This window comes from Pleurodeles waltl, chromosome 4_1, assembly GCF_031143425.1.
Source record: "Pleurodeles waltl isolate 20211129_DDA chromosome 4_1, aPleWal1.hap1.20221129, whole genome shotgun sequence".
NCBI classification, from domain to species: Eukaryota; Metazoa; Chordata; class Amphibia; order Caudata; family Salamandridae; genus Pleurodeles; species Pleurodeles waltl.
In genome coordinates this window covers 426,979,038-427,002,605 of record NC_090442.1, presented here as the reverse complement: position 1 = coordinate 427,002,605, position 23,568 = coordinate 426,979,038, and the positions used below count along the sequence as shown (strand labels likewise).

At 43.5% G+C, this 23,568-nt stretch overlaps 1 protein-coding gene across 2 annotated transcripts in view; it reads left to right on the top strand.

The window, feature by feature from the left end:
* Positions 1 to 1,127: 1,127 nt before the first annotated feature.
* The window catches only part of SEMA3C (semaphorin 3C), a 480,273-nt gene continuing 457,832 nt past the window's right edge, over positions 1,128 to 23,568 (top strand). The window contains exons 1-2 of one of the 2 annotated variants that reach the window (XM_069228681.1): positions 1,128 to 1,527; positions 3,920 to 4,059. In XM_069228681.1, the coding sequence (XP_069084782.1) occupies positions 3,957 to 4,059 (103 nt within the window). In that variant the 5' untranslated portion in view covers positions 1,128 to 1,527; positions 3,920 to 3,956. The remainder of the gene's footprint in view (positions 1,528 to 3,919; positions 4,060 to 23,568) is intronic. The other variant, XR_011202287.1, reaches the window with a different exon arrangement.

Sequence of the window (23,568 nt, the reverse complement as noted above, 5' to 3'; positions counted from 1 at the left end):
GTAGTCTACAATGATTTGATTTATTCCATATAACATATGCCTGCCACTGGGGACTGGCTCCTCTGCATGGATGGCAACGGCCAACCCCCAATGCACACAACGAACGGCTGTTCATAAAGGGATTTACAAATTCAGTACTTCGTTTTTTAACAAAAAACAATAAAAATCACTGAAAAATATCAAGTGGGTTATCACGTATGGCTATCAACACACACAGCACATGCCATAACTTTGGCACCACCCAAATGATGTTCTCGTTGTTTGCTCTTTCTTTTGTTTCTGGGTTATTTGCAAATTGTGTTTTTTTTAGCATGGCAGCTGGCAGAAGCTATGGTGTTGTGTGTATTGACAACTATAAATGATTAATTTCAGTGGTTTGTTGCATTAGAGTTAGCAACCTTACTCAGTTTTAACTGTTTTTCAGTGAAAATACACTCATTTAAAAGTTTCAATTATTTGATTAATTTAACATTAGTTCCTATGGGGTGTGTGTTTTTCATTAAGCTTAGTGTGCTTCTGATGAAATGATCTCACTAAGATGGACAGATTTGCAAGTCAACTAAAAATATTTAATTGAACGAAAGTGAAACATCCACTACGGAGAAAAATACCCATAGCCTGCAATTCCCTGCAGAACTCAATTGTTGCAGGTTACGGTGATACCTGCAACACGCCTAAAATTAGAAGCAGGGAGCAGTTACATTAGTATCGTGGCCCAGAGTTTCCAAGCTTCGGGGGCAGCTAAAAGTAATTCAAACGGTTAACGAGAATAACACAATAGCTGGCTGTTGCTTTCAACTTCAGAACAAAAGCAGACCTCTCTTCCATAAAAGGACTCACTCACTTTTTCCACGCTAGCTTGGCCGCTGTAATTTCATAGCCAGCATATTTTCCAATAGCGGGACAACACAGCTCTAGCCGTGTTTGTTGAAGAACGCTCATTCTGTTAAAGTTGTATGGTAGAAATCTTTTGTACTGTACAATTCTCGTTGGTCTATTTCTTTACTAAGCTGTTATAAATAAATGTCCCTGCACCCATGCAGCTCTGTTCTCCTGCTCGGTAGTACTTCTCTCCTCGCGCTCGCCGCCTTCACTGACTTAGCGAGAGTGGGCGTGGCTTCTGCTGCACGCGCACTGCGCGGATTCGCTGGGCTGCCGGTGTGCGCGCGGCTCGGCGTGCTGTCTCCCCAAGGCAGTGGCTAAGGAGGGAGGGCAGCGGAAAGTGAGTGTGCGGCGACTGTAACTAGAAACCACAGCCTGCTGTCAGGGCTCGGCTACTTTCTATCCCCGCTCAGGCATTTGATACGGGAATCAAGGGACAGGGAAGAGCTGACGGCTTTTAAGAAACCCCGGAAAGGACATTATTTTAAAAGGAACTGGACGTTATTGTTTGGAAGCAAAGAAGTCAAGTTGATCGTAAAGTCCCTGTGCCGGATTTGAAAGATCTTCTTCATGCGAATGGAGTTTGTAGTGCGATCTAAGCCAGATGCCAGCTAATACCTCCGTGTTGCAGCTTTCTTCAAGTTGGTAAGATCACCTAAAATGTTCTTTCTTCTACAAGTCAATCTTGAACTTAATGTACAGACTCTGCAGTAGATTATATTGTGTTTTGGGGCTGCCAGGGTCGCTTGCTGAAAACGTGCTGCACACAGGCTGACACTTGGAAAACGAGAACTTAATGTGCACTCTTACTGGCTCGGCACCTGCCAGAGACAACATTGGAAAACTTAAGTAACGCGGCAGCTACAGTGACTTTTTACAAGTCATTTGATATGAGAACATGTAACTATCGTTTTAGGACATCTTGGCACTTTTATTACCATTTATAGCAAAAAAGCGAGTCACGCTGCTGGGGCACGGGTTCTTCAAAAGCGGAGCGGTGTTTTCTACCGCGTTTCTTCCTACTAATTAAATGTGGTGAAATTAACTGGGGGATAGCAGCGCGCTCTGACCCCTCGCTCATAACCAACAGAGCTGAATTTAACACAGTCAATTCACCACAGACTTACTTGAGCGTTGCGATGGACAGGCGGCCTTTAAATAGGGATCTGCTCGTGATATGTGCCTGCTGAAGTTGTTGCTGTCATTTCGATTTAAAGATACACGCCAGGCAATAACACGCATGAATAATTCACAGAACTAATGGAGGGAAAGATAGCCGGTTTAGTCGTGAATATAGATTTTTTAGAGCCAGTTAATGCACACAGAACGGGGGAACTGTCCTCGTGCTCCTAAATGGGGTCGATCTCCCCAAATTCAATTAAAATGAACCGTTGCCATTTTCCATACAAGTGCATGAAATGTGTATTTGAGTTAGTTGAAAAGCGGCTTTCTCCCGTCCTAATTCTTGCAAATGAGGCATGCGGCACTACAACTAGCGTGGAATACTAATCCCGCCGCATCTGTTAGAGCCACATGTTCGCTTCTTCGCACATTTGCTTTCGCTTGACAGTGCAATCTGTTCAGTGTGTAATTCGGTTGCTTCTTCTGAAGGGGGCTGTAAAGGAACGAGCCCCATGTGCTAGTAACAGCTTTCACCCAGGCTGACAGGGCGCCGTTGGACTCTGCGGTTGGGGAGCCTGCTTCAGAGCTGACTGCTCTGGGATTTTGGCGAACAGTCAGTGGGCCCACAAACATTGCTTTATTCTTGCCAACACATGCTGTATCCGGTCAATTACAAGCAGCGTTGATTTTGTCGATTTGTGTGGCAACAAAGTTACCCGATGCCCTAATTATTTGTCAGCGTTAGCTGATAGCATGATATGGGTGAAGGCAGATGCAGCATGGGCGGCAGGCGCGCCCTTTGCGACCCGCGCATTCTCATCCCGTCTCCTATTCCAACCCGAGGAGATGGTTTGACATCAAAGAAATACATTTAAATACCTAGTCACGACATGTTACTCCACAGTTCGCCAAGTCTACATCCTTCGAAGTTGTTTTTACGTTTGGCCACACCAGCCACAGCTGTCAAAATGTAGATGAATTCCATTTCATTATATTTTGCATGGCCAGCTGGTGAGGACTGTAATGACAATTAATGCCCTCCGAAGGCGTTAAGTGCCATCTGTACGGGCCCGAGCTGAAGGCGTGGGCACATATTGAAGGTAAGGCCAAGTGACAGGTGTTAACGCCTGCTAGCATGTCCAAATGAAGAGCTTAACACTTGGCCCCCTAGTCTCACCCACACAGGAAGATAACCATGTCCACTGCCTGTCTGCCTCATGCACCTGAGTCACACTCATTGAACTTAGAAACCAGTCAAACAGCAGCAGTCAGTGAAGCCAAGCCGGTCTCAGCATTCCATTCAGGGTCCTAAGAATAATCATATTATGATGCCCATGTGCAATCAGTTTTCCGCATGCAATTCATGTCTCATCACAATAATGTCATTATTTCAGTAATGTAAGCCGTCGCGACATTTCAGTTGACAAGTTTCAAACTGTCCTAGCTAATACATGAGTTCCCGTCCCCTTCTGTACGTCTCTGCAGAATGTTAGAGTGATCACTCGTGGCTCCTGGTACTAGTTTTTGTGAAGTCTGTTAATATTACCTGGCGGTCTTGTTAAACTAGTTGCATCTCTCACTGCTCCTATACACCCCGATGCACAAAGCAGACCCAAGAAGACACCATTTGTAACTTTAAAACTGGTACGTTCTATCAGTAGTGCAACAGTTGCAGTGTCACTTGAGGCCAAGGGCGTGGGGGCCTTCTGCTCATTAAACATGGCTGTATTTACCTGCCAATGTGCCTAAATAGAATTACAAGGGTCCATTGTTCTTGCCCATGCCACACTAGATACACCACTGCTCGGTTAGGCCAGGATTCTTAATGAAGAAACTCAAAAGAATCATCCTTGTTTGCATGCGATTGATTTGTTTGAATGGAAATCTGAGTATGAAAAGTTTTATTTTTATATAGGCCTACCCTATAGACTTCGGATCACCAATCGGAAGAGATGGCCTTCTCCGTCACCCACTTCTTGATGTGGACTCTTCTTTGCAGTGCTACTGTGAATGGGATATACCAGCCGCAGGCAAGGGTCTACCTGACATTTGAAGGTAAGACTTAGATCTCTTTTTCACACTGTAACGCACTCATGGATTCAGATCTGTGCTAAAAGCCCCCCAAAAAAAAAAAAACAATTGTGAATGTGACAAAACTCTCTACTCGGTTGCCACACTTGGGTCATTTAAACACTTGCTTAATAGTATAGCCAAATGTTTGGTGGTACATTATTTTTCATACTTTAGCTATGTAGCTAGAAAAAAGCAATGTGAAGAGAAGTACTTCCCTCTCATTCAAGATTCCTTCGCACATCACTAGCCTTTATTAATTATCATTTGTTTAACATTTTGTAGCAGACTTTCAGTATGCTGCCAATTATCAGGAGATAATACATCAAATGTCAATAAAAGTGTTGTTTGTTTTTTGATGACATGGAACAGCAGCAGTTTTAGTTGTTTGTATCGACGCGCAGCCCTCAGCCATGTGGTTCTCTACAGAAACAGGCTGCAAATGTTTCCAAAGTAGCGCTCAGATCTCCCAGGGTGAGTTCTTATAGAAAGCAGCAGAAAGAGCGCCGCCTTTAGGAAGTGGAGGGCAGTGGTTTAGGCCTTCCTGGTTTCCTTGTCCGATTTCCTTCTTGGTGAATCTATTCATGTTTCTTCAGAGCAAACACTTGACACTGCATGAGAAATAAAACTAAAGCCAGGGGGGGAAACTACTAAAGGCAAGGATTTAAGCAGGGCAGCTTTCGTCAGGACTGTGACTGCAGTATTTTAAAAATGATTTTGAAATGGATCCCTATTAACCCAGTATTTATGTCCCTAGGTTTACAGGCAAAACATTGATCAATTCCTCAACAATGCCTGTAAAAATCCTTATAGTAATCTGTATCAGTGCTGGAGTCCCTGCTTACATTGCCTGTTATACTCCATCCTGCATTCAGAGTCAAAAACACTTTATTTCAGACATAAATGTGACCGTAAAAGTATACAGGGTTAACATCACAATTAGACACATTAAATAATGAAGTAAAATATATAGATAATTGCAGTAGGATATAAAACTCAATGAAAACATAAGGTAGTCACAGACGAGGCAACAACTTATGCGAAAGCAATAAGCCAGCAGTGTGAAAGAGTGCAGATGAAGTGCAAATTGCAGAGTCTAAATCACATAGGAAAAATTCATTAGAAGGCCTACAGCTTTCATACAGAAGTTAGGCCATCAGACTAAAACATTAGTAGTTTTCTTCTGCTGACAGCACATTTCAGGAAGTAACAAATGGTATAGCAAGTAGGAGAATCCAATTGTAAATAAACAAGGGCTGCACCTGGGGATCTGATTCCCCTACTTTGTATAATTGGAATTGGAAACTGTTTTGTCAGGTCTTTAAAAAAAACTACCAAAGAAAGTAAAATGTAAGACGTTTTGAGGGGACGATCCATCTCATGGACATAACAGGACTTTTGTGGGATCAAATTGACCAAGAGGGAAGCCAAGATACAACCTTACAAATCCTAGCCTGAATGAGCGTAGTCTCCGACGGACCATTTATAAAATTCCAGATGCTCCCTCTCTGCTCCTACTCTGGCCTTGAAAGCAGCTTAAACTCACACAAAATCAGTCTTCCGTGTGGAGGAGGGGTTGGTAAATAGAGACAGCCTGCCCAGCTTTGTTAATTCAGTATTAATATAATTAAACCAAGGAATTTCAGGCTTTCTCACTTGCAAGACAGCCGTTAATGTCTTCTCTATTTAGCGCTGCATGGAGATTGACCCAGATGAAACACCAAAGGAGCAGGGTAAAGACCTTGATTGCCTGCTCAGCATACTCTATCCCATGCTCCTGATGGACCGCATAAAGGTAGCACATATGGGAGAGACTCCCAGGAGCCTTTTAAGGGCTGTATTTTGTTCCACCTGAAGAGGACTTGAGTTCACATAACCCCAAATTTGAGCACCGTAGCTAAGCATCGGGAGACATTTACTCTTGTAGACCTCCAATGGAGGGGCTACAGATTTTTTAATCAATTGTTTGTTTTAGCCAGGTCGAAGATGCATCCAATCGCACTGACACATTTCTGCATCACTTTGGCTGCTCATGTCCCCCAATTGGACCTAGCATCCATAACAACCGCCAATTAAGAAAACTTCGTAGTCTGTGGGGGACCATTTAAAGTAATATTCCACCTCCTATTGTGTCTGGGCTTACATACCATAATAAAAGTCTTTGCTTGATTGGTGACCAGACCCAATGACTCCATAAAGGAAACAAATTCCTGAAATAGAACATTACGATCATTGGGAGTTTTGAATAATAAAACTGCATTGTCTGCATGTAATAAAACTGGGACCTTTTTCTTGCCAATTGAGGGGGCTTTCAAGACTACACTAGTGAGGGTATTCCATAAGCATGTTTGTTTTATTAGTTGCTGTGTTTGTGTAGCTTTTTTCATGCAACATAGCAATGTTGTATAGCGCATATTGAAAACTGATTCACCTTTTGGTGTCTGGGTGAGTTCAGGTTGTTAGTCAGTTTTCATGATAGGGCACTATTGAGAACTCTGGAGTGGAGCCTGAGGGCAGTGTGAGTGTTTCGGTGCCTCTCAGTGGGTAAAACGGTATTCAAGCTTTGGTCAGTGGTCATTAAATCCGTGCCCTGTCTGCAGAGAGTAAGTGGCACAGAGTGATGGTCACATATGTGTCAAATGTAATTCACAATGTCCTAATTTCAGAAGGGAAACATTTTTAACTGTAATTAATCACAATCACATTGTTGTTACTCATTTCTCTGATAATGACAGCAAGCACTGGCAAGGCCGACAGGTCTGGCTTGTTTTTGGTGTATATTTGTCATTGTGTGATATGTTTGGATGCAATTATAGAAAACCTGCAAACGAGCCCCCAAGTACTGGTCGGATGGTACGTTGTGTAAAGCACACAATTGTTGTTCATGTGTTGCAACAGAGGCTCTTAAGTGCATAGGCCATGGCTTTTGAAATTCATTTGTGGCTGCTCTTCTTTTTCTGTGCCCTTTATAGAAATCCCAGTGACTAAAGGTAAATCATGCCAAGGACATGGGTGATATTCTGCGCCTGGAAATTGAATTTCAAGGATGCATGTGTTTACCATTGTTAGGTGCGATTTAAAAAACGCAGTATGTAACTGTTGCTAAAATGTGTCACATATACTGATATCTGGTTAATCCAAATGCCCCATTGCTATTCTCGTTGTCCCCATCTCTGAGTCCCTGCACCCCTTGTTGGATTTCCTGTGTTAGGGTCCCATTGCTTTCTCACAGTGTCCTAGTGATCCTTACTAGCCACCCACGTGTACTACATGTATGACAACAGTGGGTATGCAGTATACCTTTAAATTAATTGAATTTTAAGAGCGTGCGTTTTTATAAGCTATATTGTACTGCTTATACCATACTGCGAAGTAATGGTCTCAAGGCAGGGAGTAGGCGCACAGCAAGATGGTTGTGTTGCCTCCCTGCTGGTGCACTGGTATAGATTGAAAGGTCACAGAAGCATTTTGTCCTTGTTAGATGTTCAGATTCCTGTATCGGAGGCAGCTTTTCTGAGAAGCAACAAAATTTCGTACAAGCTTATACTGAATATCTCAACTACAATTGTCTTTTCTAAAGTTAACTAATGAAATGTTGATAACTTCCTGTGATGAGACCAGGGCGAAATGGTGGAACCGTTCCAGAGGCAGAGTGTAATGTAATCATGCCGCGCAATGTGCATTGTTGCCATGCCAGCACAGACAAGAGTGTCTTCAGCCCACAATGATCCCTTGTAGAACAAGTGGACAAAGTCACGAGCCTACAACACCCAAGTCAGTCAGCCTGTGCCCTGGAGTGATTGCTGTATGCAGCTCATCTCATAGTGCCTGGATCATCTGGGCGCTTCCTGTAAGGCTTGGGGCACCTGCAGACTTGATGAAAAGATCCCATGGCAGTTATCTTCCTTGGTTTATTTGTGGGAGCAGTAACTCTCTCGGTCACTCGAACTGAGCTGAAAATAGTAACAGGCCTTGGCACTATTTACCTCAATCTGATCTCACACTGTATTTCGTTTCCGGACCTTGCTGGTGGCACAGGCCTCTTTAGAATACATACATTGTGCCGCATTCGTTTAGGTTGTATGTCACAGTAACTCGATGCTCCTAGATTCCTCGCTGTTACTCGGTGCGGCGAGGATCAGTACTGAATCCATCTCCCAGGCAGGCTCAGAGAGCACTTCGCCGAACGGGATAAACTACAAAGGATCTTCAGTTAAAGCAGATATTGATTCCGGTTCTCAGGCACTTTTCCCAGTACTCTAGTAGAATAAATCAGAGTGGCTTCTGCTGTGCATAATGATGAGTGAATCATCATGACTATGTATGACATCTTTACATTAAACCATCAAACTCTCTTTCTTTAATGCGATATACATCTGGGCAGCGGGACCTCTTCACACTGGATTTACCCTGACAACAGCTCTGCCTTGGATGTGTTAGTGCCACTTCTGTGCCAGGCTAGAGCCATTGGAGCCGCCTGTTGAAGGTCGAGGGTCGTCGCCCCAGGCTTCAGCTCCGTGTCATTTATGGAAGCCTTCACAGGATGGGCAGAAAGAAAGAGCGAGAGAAGGAGAGAGAAAGAGACAGAGAGAGGGAGACAAAGAAATGGAGGACGGGGTGTTTGGTTTGAATATTTTTGCCACTGCTGCTTTTGGTGACCAGCATGGCCTTGCCAGGCGCACACAGCCTGTCACTGCTTGGAACCAGAACTATGCACCACCCACCACCTCATTAAATGTGCCTATGAACTTTCAAAACTATATTCAAAATATTTTATTAATTTATGTCCACTATTTTCCATTAATTGGATTGTTTGTCGTCTGTGAAATTCATTTATTCATTTCAGTCCACATCTCGAAGATAAATTTCAGTTCCCAAAGAGTAAAAACTACAACCGCTTTTCATTAACATACTTTGTCCTTCACTCCAGTCTTGACATTTCAAGGAATTCCAGAGTAGACAAACATCAGTGGTCTGGTCTGAGTCACACGAAGGAATCATGCTGCATGCCCGAGTGAATACAGGTAACTGGTGATAAAATAAAAAGTCAGGATAACAAAGCAATGTTCTTGCACTGATTCCTAATTGCTAAATAAAGGACACAGATGAACACTGCCTGTTAAAACAATATTCCCCCAACATACTTCAGAACTGGCACGTGATCCTGGTGGTTTTGCATCTACAGGTTACCAACCTTACTCCCAAAATGAGGCAATGGTTCATATACCACTCATAGTAAAGTGCAGGGAAAGTGGAAACCATCTGCTACCGTCGCATTTTCAGCACTGAAATCACATCTATCCATAAGGGAGATGGAGGGCGGAGATCAGGACAGGGGACAGTCAGACTCCTCCTTTCTCATCAGTGACAACCTTGGCTGTGATTTTGGCTATTTTTGATTTTCAGTCGAGCGTTGCTCTCCATTTCAGTCACACATACACATTTAATGTGGTATTTTATCTGTGATGGGAATTTCCGATGGGAGTGTCATTCATGACGCTGCCTATAAAGTATTTGTGGCTTGAGGTAACATTAGTACAAGTAGCTATTTTACCATCTTAGATTGCCTGTCCTTTCTGTAAATACTGCAAGCCTGTTTGCACAGACTGCCTGAAAGTTTATTTACATGGATTGCCTGGTTACACAGACTCTTTGCAAGGTTATTTACATAGACTGATAGCAAGGTTATTTACATAGGCAGCCTTCAAGGTTAATTAAATAGGCTGCTTGCAAAGTTATTTAAACAGACTGTCTGCAAAGGTGAATACGTAGATTCTTTGCAAGGTTAATCACATAGACTGTCTGCAAGGTAATTTACGTAGACTGCAAGGTTATTTACACAGACTGCCTGCAAGGGTATTTACATAGACTGTCTGCAAGGTGTTTACGCAGACTGCCAGCAAAGTTATTTACACAGACTGTTTGCAAAATTATTTACATGAACTGTCTGCTAGGTTATTTGCGTGGCAAGGTTATTTTCACAGACTGCATGCAAGGTTATTTACATAGGTTATCTGCAAGGATATTCACATAGACTGTTTGCAATGCTATTTACATAGGCTGCATGCAGGGTTATTTATATAGGCTGCCTGCAAAGTTCCTAACTAAGACTGTCTGCAAGGTTATTGACATAGGTTGCATGCAGGGTTATTCACACAGACTGCCTGCAAGGTTATTCATACAGACATCTTTCAAGGTTATGTACATAGACTGCCTGCACTGTTGGTACTACCATTTCAGTAATGATGCACCAAGGAAGTATTTTGCTGGCTAGTAGAATCCAACAGAAGTAGGGCCACTGCTGAGTTTGCTGGTACCGTCCTATTAGAAAGAACCCCTAATGACCACATCCATTTTCTGCTTTTCCCCTAAGTTATGGATTTCCCAAACCAATATTTCAATTTATAGTACTGGGTGCAGGGGATTGTGAGTGTGGTAGATTTTGCTTTTTCTGTGATGCACTGATGTGATTGCTCTTCACTGGTTTACTGTGGTGTAAGCACAATAGAAGGTACATTATTGACATAATACAGTAGTAGACGTATGGTTTGGGCTATGACTTGTTCATTTCTATGTAAAGTATAGGTGTATACATAGACTGGTAATGCTCTCTGTTAGACTTGGCATCCTTGGCGTGGTCTCCCCTAACGTTTTGCCTCTGTTTCCCAGGTTGTTGATGTGTGCTGGACTCTGTTTTTTTCTGGTTTTGTTACTCTGGGCACATTACCACTGCTATCCAGTGCTAAAGTGCAAGTGCTCCTATGTAAAATATATGTGTAATTGACTTTCCATGATTGGCATATTTGATTTACTAGTAAGTCCCTAGTACAGTGCACTAGAGGTGCACAGGGCCTGTAAATCGAATGCCACTAGTGGGCCTGCAGCACTGGTTGTGCCACCCACATAGGTAGCCCTGGAAACATGGCTCAGGTCTGCCACTGCAGTGTCTGTGTGTGCAGTTTTAAACTACCAATTTAACTTCATCCCTGCTACTCCCTTTGTCCTTATTTTCATGTCTCTCTCCTCCTCCTCCTTTCTGCCCTTTGTGTTTTTCTCATTGTTGTTCTGAGTCAAAGTCTGATGAGGAAAGATAAGTTCAGGTGCAAATATAAGTGTCAGTAGGCCCCACCTGCAACCGCTGGCTCAAATTAAGCATTGGATTAAGTCTTGCCTGTGACTGCAGTAAATAGAGGGTTTCAACCAGTGTAGGAATTCCCATTAATTGTGAATTTCTGGAAGTTTAGATAACTGTACAGGTGTGCCCTGTCAGAAACCCCCATTTTCTGCCTTTGTGAGGAGAGTGGCCTTCAATTAAAAATTGTGTTGGTGTAATTCCACTAGTCACTAAGGCCCTGATTCTAAGCTTGGCGGGCGGCAGTAGCCGCCCGCCAAGCGGGAACCGCCAGAAGACCGTACCGCGGTCAAAAGACCGCAGCGGTCATTCTGGGTTTCTCACTGGGCTGGCGGGCGACCGCCGAAAGTCCGCCCGCCAGCCCAGCGGGAAACACCCTTCCCACGAGGACGCCGGCTCAGAATGGAGCCGGCGGAGTGGGAAGGTGTGACGGGTGCAGTTGCACCTGTCGCGAATTTCAGTGTCTGCAAAGCAGACACTGAAATTCTTTGTGGGGCCCTCTTACGGGGGCCCCTGCAGTGCCCATGCCATTCGCATGGGCACTGCAGGGGCACCCAGGGGACCCACGGCACCCCATACCGCCATCCTGTTCCTGGCGGGCAAACCGCCAGGAACAGGATGGCGGTATGGGGTGTCAGAATCCCCATGGCGGGGCAGCAAGCTGCGCCGCCATGGCGGATTCCCATGGGCAGCGGAAAGTCGGCGGTACACCGCCGGCTTTCCGCTTCTGGCCGCGGCTGTACCGCCGCGGTCAGAATGCCCGGCGGAGCACCGCCAGCCTGTTGGCGGTGCTACCGCCAACCTCCGCCCTGGCGGTATTTACCGCCAGGGTCAGAATGACCCCCTAAATTCCTTTGCGAGTATATAGTCATGTTTTGTTGACACCAACCAGTAATTTACACTTGTAAACACAGATATATGTGCAAGTGCTTTTAAAAGAAATACTTATTTTTTTAATACACCTATTAAATATGACTTGTGCATGTTATAACTCCTACAAAACAATGTCTTATGTTTAAAATGAACTTCATAGAAATGTTTATTTCTGTGCAGCTTTCATTCATTTTGGCATTGTGCTTGCACGTCTCAACCTCAAGGATAACGAGAATGGCTACAGGCCATTATATTTAGTAGTCTATCTTATTATTTAAAGCCTAAGTTCGTATTTGCTTGGTAGTAATGCACACATTGATGACATCGGACAGTTTTAGCTGAAGCTTATCCATTGAATACTAATTATTTACAAGGGATTGTTAGCAAAATATCACTTCATAAAATGTTACATAGTGTTATCTTGAGGTAGAACCAATCACAGTCGTTTTACAAAAAGATGTAGCCTTCAGCTTTAGCTTTGCATTATTTGGGAAGAGGTAATCCTACACTGAGGTACCACTTTGGGATGCTGGAAGGAGGCTTCATGCTGATTACACTGTGAGTTATTGTTTGCACTGACTGGCAGCAGGCCACCTCTGCAAGCTCAAAGTCCATCACTAGAGCTACTCCATCAGGTTTGTTTCATGGCATTACTCTAAATTGAGATTTAATGAGTAGAACAAATCTTGCCCCAATTTATTTTGGAATTACGTGAAAGAGCAGACGAAATCTGAGTGACCAGATAAGAACACTCACTATTTTCTTTAAGCCTCTTTGTTTAAAAGTGGATGTGGTTTAGTTTAAGGACACCCTGGAAATGGGGCAAGCTATACTTAAAAATGTCCCTACTAAAATCCTGATATTTGTCCTACAATGCCCTGCTGGTGCTCAATGAGGTTTGAAGCAGTTCTGGAGCCTGAAAATTGTTCCAGATTTTTTCAGAGAAAAGAGTAAGCCTGTTCCCTTGTGCCATAGACTCTTTTGTGATTAACCTGTCTACTAGAGTGGACTAGCCAGCACCCAGAACCTGCTTCCACCACCACTGTGGTGCTCCGCTTGCTTATATATCCTGCCAGCTGATGTGAATACTTGAAAACCTGTAGACTTGGGTGGTCTGTTAGCTGTGGGACCCAAGAGAAAATAGGTATTTTCACTGCAAGCAAAAATCCAGACGTTTTGAAAACTCTTCGCCCTCATTGTGGTGGCTGATTGCATAAAACATATATGAAAGAACCTTGTGTGCTTTAATGAATTGTGATATGCCCGACTTGTTCATATGAAACCACCCTGAATCCTGACACTTAGACTCGTCACCTGCTATCGTAGCATCAGGTTGGCACAGATGGACAAATAAAGCCAGCAAATAGGGCTCTTTTTGCAAGTGAGAGTCTTCCCGCATTCAAAGTGGTAGCATCGGACAAAGTTTACATTTTGCGTGCAAAGTTGATTGCAGTTTAGTCCACATGGTTTGCCTGTTGTGCTGATTTCTTATTATTATATTATGTTTGTTGTGTATCCCACACATTTTTATACTATTGTGGTACTGTATGCCGTTGTAGCTGAAAGAATAAAGATATGCCTATGTGGACGATTTCATGCTGCAGGAAGCCCTGCTCAAATCATATGGAACATTCTGTGGCGAGAAATTATTGCCAAGGTTGGATAGCCAAATTATTAAAGCAAGCAGGCAGCAAAGGCCCACTCGGTGCCGGCTCTTTGAGGCATTGAGCAGCAGTGGGAATAGTTTCCTACCACAACAATGGGCAGTTACATTTATCCTACTTTCTTTTCGAGTATTGTGCAAGCTCTGTTATTTCTGTAGCTTTTGAAGTTTAAAGAACATTTTAAAAACTTATATAAATTTGTCTGCACACTTTGAAATTTCGCACATGCTCAGCTGAAATGCAAGGATACCGATTTAAAAGTCTGAAATATCATCAAAGGGAGACATCTACCAAGGTAAAATACTTCATCCCAACATCAGCGCCCTAAGGGCCTGATTTCGACTTTGGTGGATGGGTGGTCCATCACAAATGTGACAGATATCCTATCCCACTTATTACAAGTATCTTAGCATAGGAGAAGTCACATCTGTTAGGCAGGGCTCTGGGAAAGCCACTTATGTCTTCCCTACATTCACCTTGAAGCCTGCGTCTTACTTTACCGCTAAGTCATTTCATTTGTTCCTCTGCATCTACTGTGCATGATTTGATTTGAATCCTTGATCTACCTCTGCTGCTAAAGATTTAGTATACCTAGTGTTGCTGCTATTTCATTCTCCATTGCTTCAGCTGCTTTCAGACTTCTATTTCAAACAGCTGCTATAATGAATTTGTTAAATTGTTCTATTTTTTATTTATCACTTTTCTTTCTCTCTTGTTATTAGAGGGAGATCTCTATTTCGTCTCTTCCTGCCCTGTCCTTGTGTGAGAATTTGGCTTTTCCGCCCCATTCTAGCCATATATTTTTATGTGTTGTATAGGGTGCGCAGTTACCTCCTGGAGCATCCTAAAGCTAACCTCCACTAACCAATATATGCCACCAGGAACATTAATTATTCTGAGAGCAACCAAGTTTTTAAAGATTTCTTAAATGCTAGATGATTAGGGATGATACACAAATGACAATGCAGAGAATTCCATCTTTTTCAAACTGAATAAGAAAACAAGCGACCACCCTAAAGCGACAGGTGGACGCCAAGCATGATATACCAGCTAGGAAAGGACTAACACACAAAAGAAGAGCTATTACTATAGGTGACTTTATGGCAAGGACTCAAGCTCTTAAATAGCACTGATTTGGTTATAGGCAGGACCACTGGAATTGCAGAATTGTGCAGCTGCATTGATGTTTACATAGTTATAGATTTGCTGCATTTACCACATAATCCATCATCTGCTACATAATCTGCAGATTTGAACAAAGAAAATGTTTCTAGCTCAATAGGTTCAAAAGTTACAAAAAACGAAACAACACTTGTTGCTGCGCAGTGCAAGGCCCTTTGCAAAGGTTGACTGGTCACCTTTCTGTAGTTTATTGCTATATTTGGGTGTAAACCGGTACTAAAGACTAATGCTCAGACAGTTTTAACAAGTTTAAAATTGACAAAATAATGAAGCAATTTCGTCACATAATGTGCTGCATAATGCCACATAATTTGCCTTTTCTTGATGTATAATTTACTCAGCCCTGCTGCATAATTTGGCCCTCCGCTGCTGCATAATTTCAGTGAGCCTGGCTAAAGGAAGCCAGTGCTGATAATTAAGCTGTTTTGTGATGGATGCTCAACAAGTAACCCCCAGATATGATCTGGCTCAGGGTGGCTGCCGTGTTTTGATAAGTTGTAGCTTGTTCACTACAAAAATGGAGCCGTGAACAAGCTATAGCAAAAATAGCTGAGAACCATGTGTTATCAGACAAAGTTGGCAATATTGTCCTCAAACGCCAGAGATGAAAAAACAAGCAGGAGGAAGTTTGGCGATCTCGGCAGAACAATCAAGCTTATCTTCAAAGGTGAAGTCCAGACATGTACATTTTCTGTCCCTGATTGACATTTGTGTACCTGTTTTGTAGGCAAGGTTTTGCATTTTCGCTCCTGCACACTATCACCCTGCTCACTTTACCTCTGATTGCAACTTATATTTGGTCTGAACGTCTGTGACAATCACTACTTACCCCACCATGTGCCCAGCATCTTGCAGGTTTTGCAGAGAGTTCACTAACGTGTACTGATCCTGGATCTACTGTAGTTTCAGACATGGTACGGAATATTATGAATAAGCCCAGTGAACCTTTCATCTGTAGATTATATTTAGTAGGTCCCTGCCCACACTATATGGACCGTGTTTCCTATTGCATGTAAGTCCTACTGTCATGTCAATATACCCGCACACCTCAAGTGTGGGGAGAATCGACACCTAAACCCACACTCACAACTAGTAAGACAAGGATACTTGTTTAAAGTATTTCATCTCCCTCTAAAGGTTCCCACTGACAAGATTTTTGTGGGATTTTAGCTGCAGCACATATACCCAGATTTCTCCATTTACACATCTCCAACCTGCCATGCGGAATTCGTACTTTAGCCTTACACTCTTAAGTGATCTGCTGGTATATGAAGCCATATCAAGAGAGCCTGGTCTGGTTTCATTCAAGATGAACAAGGCGGGTTCTAGAGAAGCATCCATTTGTGGATTCAACCCAGTATACTGGAAAAATTAGTTGCAATCTTTGGAGAAGGCCTCCTTTATGTCTGCAACGTGGACAGAGGTTTGGATATTTCTTCCTCTTCTGGTAATCTTTCTCAGAAACTTTATTTGAGCAGACGCCATGCTGTGATTTCAGCAGAAAAGAGGATTTGTTTCCAGGTTTTGTATAGCAAGGTTCTGGAGAATCACTAGGCACGAAGCATTTCTTGCTTTATCTGGGAGATGCTTAAAATATTGGCAAATCATAATATGTACTTGTTCTCATGTAGGCCTCCTTCTCTCTTTTTTCCAGCATTGGTGCACAGGTTTCCTCTAATGAGAATTCTTTGTGCCAGATTGTGTAGGGTGGCAAACATGCTCTTGTTTACAAGACCTGATTTGTGTTTTGTGGGAGTTATGGATTCAGCTCGAGGATTATGCTGGACTAGGTCGAGAGCAACATCTCTGGGGGATACAATGACCCAAGAGCTTTTCTTTAATCAGATCACGTGCCTCAAGAAAATGATTTGCTTACAAAAGTGTGCTGACTAAAACAAATGTTCAGGCTGTAACAAACAGTAAAGTCCCATCTATTGGCTTAAAATGAGCAGGCGAAGCTCTGCTTTGGTGGTTGCTTATTATGGATCGAAGTGTAGCACAAGTTGAGAGGTGGTGAAACTGTAAGGCTGGTTTGCTTTTCAGTGGGTAAACATTTCTACTGATTTGTGACAAACTGTCCTTACATTGTAGTTCACAGAAGCTGTTATTTACGTTGATAGGAAGAAAAGCGGACCCATGCAATTTATCAGAAAGGTGCTAAAATATGAATACAGTATATTCAATTGATCAAAGCTTTAAAAATAAAAAGCGCTTTTATATCAGCCTTACTGTCATGCTTTTGCTGAGTTAAATTACTGTAATGTAATGTGACTAGATGAAACTTTTGGTTAGAGTCTTTGGGGGTTCGAATTTGTGACTTACAAGACACAAGTAAACTAGTATATCAGTAAACAAAACTTATGTCACAATGCAGCCATGCCACTCCTGTACTTAATTTGATAAGTTGTGTTTGGCAGTGTTGTCCTCCCTCTGCCTTTGTGTATCTAACAGCTTGGGCACCCCTTTCAAAGTTAGGCCGTCATAAAAAAGTTCTAATGCAACAGTTTTTATTCTACTCACCTTACCATCAACTGATTAACTCAAAACTCTCAATAATTTAAATTCAAGAAGTAAATTAATCCCATTATCTCCCCCCTCTGTAGAAATAAACTGTGGCACTCCAAAAATAATTGAGGAGAGCATGCACCTTAGTTCAAGAGTTACATTTGAAGTCAAGCATGTTCAAAATGGATGCTATTGAGCTGCTGTATCAGTGCGAGGTATAAGCGGACCTCTGGCAGGTTTTATAGCAGGATAACCTCATCTGTCTGAGGCAGAGCCCTATTCCAAAGAGATATCTCATATTCCCACTTGTGCAATCCCTATCACTAGAATGTGCCGAGGGGCCCACACCACCCCCCAGTGGTCATTGATTAAAGCTCATTGCATTGCTGGGATCCCTGAAGCTGCCTGACCCTGCTGACAGTGTCTTGTTCAGGGTCGAGAGTAGACTTTCTGCAGCTGGTAGACATGACTGATTTCACGAGTCATGTAGATTGAGGTATTTAATTCAATCCCACACTTCTCTTTAAAACGCTGTCCACTAATCTGACGGTGTGTGCCTTTGCACATGCCCCTGCAATTTCGGTGGTGACGTCTAGCAGGGCCGGATTACACAACAAAGGAAACCCTGCAAAAATGTTCAAAGCTGCACGCGTCCTTTCTCCTCTCTGTCTGTCCATCCTTTGTCTCTCTCCCCCCTCTCTCTACTCCCTCCCTCTCTGATCTCTCCATCTTCTGTATATCTTTCCCTCTGCTCTCTGTCCCTCAACACTGTCTTCTTTCCCTTTCTCTATCTCTGAATATGACCCCAAGGTGCAGCCGCATTAAACCCAGGGGGATCTGCAGATATCAGCTGAGGTGACGGTGGTGACCAAGGGCCCTCAAACACCGGCCTGCAGGACTCCAGCCTCCCCGGGCCTGCCTGATGAATCTAGTGGCCAATTCATCCCGGGAGCCTGGGACATCATGGCCAGCCTGGGCACTGAGTTAGTGTGCACTAGCACACACATGAAGGGGTATATTATGTGAGCACACATGCGGCATGGCGCGCACGTGCACCTTGTATAATAAAGGCAGCCAACTAACTCCAGCCTTAAAGTTGGACGCACTTATGTTTTTACTACTTTTTTTCTTACCGCATAGGTTGCACCACCCAGGCACCTTACCTTATCTACATAAAAGTATTAAAATTATTCAACAAATTACTCCAAACACAAAACATTGCTAATCAGTGTGTTAAAGGCTAGGGAGATAATGATGAAATACCCAATGCATTGGATTACACCTCTGCACAATGCGGCAATTGTAGTTAATAGCTAAGTGCCAAACAAATTAAACAATGAATTCTCTGTAAGGGGGTCGTCTTTAGTCAGGTACAATGAAAAACTGTTCTAATATGCCAACTCCTATTCCCCCACGACCACCTTCTTTTATTTTACAAAGGACTTACACAATAAGAAAACTAAATGATTTGCGAGGAAACGGCGTGGTTTGCTTTGCTCTCTGTATTTTCCTCTATTCTCGGAATGCTCGCTGTAAATACCTTTCCTTAAGGAAAGGCTGATAACATTTTTTGCATAGCAGTGTTTGTACTTGGCTTAAACGTGGATGGAAGTAATCAGCAGTGACTCACCAGCCCTTCACTGATTCGAAGAATTTCCGAACATTCTGGATTGTTTTCATTCCACCTGTTTGTGAGAGTGGCAAAATAGGAGTTCCCCCACATTTCCGTGAGTTTTTAAATGCGCAGCTCAGAAACAGGGAGTCCACCAAGCAGTGCACATGCCGCTGACTTTGTTCTCTTGTAAGCAGCGCTCGCAGAAAGGGCCAATATTGTGCGTGTGGCTGCGCGAGGTGTAGAATTACAAAACAGATATTAAGGCGAGCCCCGCCGGACAAGGTCACTTTCTGTTCTTCACATCCCAGCAGCGACCCAAGAGAATTCCAGTCAGCATATAATCCCCTCTTGTTTGCCATCAGGGAACGCGCGCAGCTCTGAAACGCACGAAACATCTGATCTCTTTCTGATTGTTAAATTTCAAATGTTAGAAGAAAATGCAGAACAAATATAATTATAAAGAGAAACTCCCAATGCAATTTTATAAAACACAATTTATGAAGAAAAAGGTTCATTTCCTCAAGTGCTTTGCTCATTCTGCTATGTTGAATGTGTACTTTACATTACAGAGGGATTAGACCAGTGTTTGTTACACAGGCTTGAGAAGTTCTTGTCTCATGAATATATGCATATCCGGTGGGTGCAGCCGTGTCGAGAATACCGGAGGAGGCGGGAGTGCGCGCGCTCAGGCCTCTGTGGAAAATGCGAAAGAGAACCGGGGCCTTTGGGTTCCTGAGCAAGGTTTAGTTTAAGCTTTTTTAATCAGCAACACAAGCCTAAAACCTTGGTCGGTGTGGGGTTTGGGAGTTATAATGCTAGATTATTTGCTGGCGTGTAGCAGGGCAGCTATCATGGACGTTTGATGAGCTTCTGTGAGGCACCGATTTTGAAACATTTTATGACTAGAACAAGGTCAAATTTGAAACAAGTGTTGCGAGAAAAATACAAAAGAGCCTCTTTGTCCCCACATGAACGTTAGAGAAAACATGCCTTAGAAGCAGAAATAATATGATACTAAGTGTCTTAAGTTTGATTCAAATAATTTGGAAAATGGGTCACCATGAAAATATGATTACTGCATCAAATGTCTGTTTAATATTTGATCAAACATGTGCATATCTTTATTTTCAAGGAATACAGACAAGGCAGACGGGCAAGCAGAGAAGCTTTAAGATTGACTGGTCAGTCTCAGGCAATTTTATAGGTTCTACCGTAACATATTTTATACTAGTTACAAGGCTACACTTTTATGTGTAATGATCCTATACCAATGATGACTAGCAATGTTGGGGCCCATAAAGCTCAATCACAAGTCCCCTTAAAATGATGTATATTGACCTAACCGAACCGACTAAGCAATATATCTTTCATAGCTCTGGGCGGGACTGGGATCCTGGACAGATGAGGACACCTGGAAGTATAGAAAGGATGGAGAGTCCGATGATGTCATAAATGTGGTAGAGATAAAGACACATAGGGGGTCATTCTGACCCTGGTGGTCATGGACCGCCAGGGCCAACGACTGCGGAAGCACCGCCAACAGGCTGGCGGTGCTTCCTGGCCAATTCTGACCGCGGCGGTAAAGCCGCGGTCAGAAAAGGGAAACCAGCGGTTTCCCGACGGTTTTCCCCTGGCCATAGGAATCCTCCATGGCGGCGCTGCAAGCAGCGCCGCCATGGGGATTCCGACCCCCTTTCCGCCATCCTGTTCCTGGCGGTTCTTACCGCCAGGAACAGGATGGCGGGAACTTGTGTCGTGGGGCCCCTGGTGGCCCCTGCACTGCCCATGCCACTGGCATGGGCAGTACAGGGGCCCCCTAACAGGGCCCCATAATGATTTTCAGTGTCTGCTTAGCAGACACTGAAAATCGCGACGGGTGCCACTGCACCCGTCGCACCCCAGCAACTCCGCCGGCTCCATTCGGAGCCGGCTTCATCGTTGCTGGGTCTTTCCCGCTGGGCGGGCGGGCGGCCTTTTGGCGGTCGCCCGCCCGCCCAGCGGGAAAGTCAGAATGACTGCCGCGGTCATTTGACCGCGGTGCGGTCTTCTGGCGGGGGAACTTTGGCGGGCGGCCTCCGCCGCCCGCCGAAGTTGGAATGACCCTCATAGTTGCCTCTGCCCTGTGATGCGCACTCATGTTGCTTCTAACACTGCAGAGCAGCGACCCCAGGCCAGGGAGACGTATCAAATGAAGAAGTAAGGCATTGCTGCAAACCTGTGTGATAGCTATTGCGCTACAAGTTAGGAACAGGAGTTTTTGCTAACCCTGGGAGAAATTTGCATAAATTACTTTGGCAAATCACATGAAAATGCCCCAAAAAAGGTGAAATCAAGTGAAATCCAGACACTCATGTTCTGTCCATTCGCTTTTTTCACCTTTGCTCCACAGTAGGATTTTACCTGACTGACATCTTAATTATGCAACTTGGTGCAAAGGTGCAATCTCTGGTATTTTGCTTAGCGAGTTTAATGCAAAATGCCTGTAATTATGCAAGATTACATCAGTGTAAATGAAATTTCACCCAGGACTAATTATTACTTATAAGAAAAAAGCTATTCAACCAATGTGAAATGGATAAAATTGATTGGAAAAATCAGGTGCCTTCACTTTTGAATTCATGAGCACAACTGCAATGTTATAAAAATGCATATGCTTGAAAACTGTGAAGTTGCTCTTTATTGGAGCAAGAATAGCGAAACACCACCCGCCTAAAAGAGAGTTTACGTTCTACATGCCACAAGTGACCTACACAACTCCAGGTTGTTCCCTCCTCACTAAATAACATCAGAAATTTCGCAGGCTTTAAACATGCTCACACCTATTTTCAAGAATGTAAGTCAAGGGTACAAAATGTTTGTTACCAGCCTTCCACTCAATACAGAGAGAATTTGGCGCACAGAATATACGAATAATGGTCTACATTGGCAGCTGGAGGTACAAGAGCTCCATGCAATATATGTCACTAACATTGGGGAGATGATGTTGGTTTCACCTCCTCAGGAGAGCATAAAAAATAAAAATATAACTCATTATTAATCCAATTACACTGTTTCTGGAACGGACAATGACCACCATGCACTGTATGCTTATAGAATGTAGATGACACCACAAGCAGACATGGATCAGACACTGAACAATGGTCCCTGTATCATGTGATCAAGGAGATCTTCCAGTGCATTGAAGCACTCTTAGTGACTTGAATCAGTCACAAGGTTTGTAGGGAAGAAGGACAGGTGTTCAAGAAGCATGACCACTTCTGCTTCTGTTTCATCCCAGCCTAAATGCTTAGACAAGGGCAACAAAAGGCAGATTCCTATTATCCAGATACTCATAAACCTGGAAAATCTAACTGTTATTTGAGAAAGAAGAACCATGCCCCTCCTCATATTTTTGATCCAGTGGATTCTTCTATTGTGGCAGTTCTACTTCATGTTGTTTCATTTATTGAGAGCGACAGCCATAAACTCTTCACCTGCAATGCTAGAATACATGATGGCTTTTATAATCTCCCATAATACAGAGCTGGAAGAAGTACTCACAAAGCCTTCCTTTAAGGACTGATGGAGAGGGTTTTAAATCAATTTAGATCAGTTTTTCCAAATTAATGTATCATCAACATGCCTGAACGACAGATTGTCGCTGATCACTTGTACCATGCTTAATCAGTCTACATCAAACAGGACCTTCCTACATTTTAAAACAGAAGGTCACAATCCATGTTCATCAGCCTGTATCTGCTATGTGAATAGAACACCATCCCACTCCCAGATATTCACTGGCAACTCGAGGCCAGGAGGCCATACGCAGCTCACTGAATTGATTCAGATCCTTTCTATCCTACATTATGTACCAAGTCATGCTGGACCACTTCACTTCATGCTGCATGCCAGACTTCTGTGAAATTTACATCCGCTTCCCAATTTGAGCTTGGTCTTACCTTCCACTTGTATGCCATAGATGGATAAATGTGTGTGAGAGTGATTAGTTTAGAAGATTGTGGTAGTTGATATATATTATCAGATCGGAGATGCATATCTACAGTACCAAAGCTCCCCTCCTTTTTATTGTCCTTTTGCTTGTATGTACACTCTTCATTCTTGACTCCACATTTCTTTAGCTTCCCAGTGATATTGACCACATCTACTTTGCACATGATGCAGATGATATCTTGATGTCAATTCAAACATGCATGAGGGTGCCGCAAGACTGCCAGACATAGAGGACGCTGGCTAGGACTGCTCCTCGACGCCGCCATCATTCATGTGAATCCTTGTGGAATAGCGGTTCCGCACCACTCATCCTCCCTTTTTGTGGCAGCGGGCAACCCCTATGGGTGTTTTTCCTTCTCGAAGAGCTGTGCGCAGTGCCTCCACAAGATGCTTTGGGAGCCACGGTGCAGGGCTGGGCCTGCAAGCCGCTGATCGACTCTGCTGCAGATTTCAGTGCACTGCTGCACTGGGGACTGAGCTTGTTGGAGGTGTAAGTGCTGGCGGCATTCTTGGGCGATGATCCTGATTTCGTG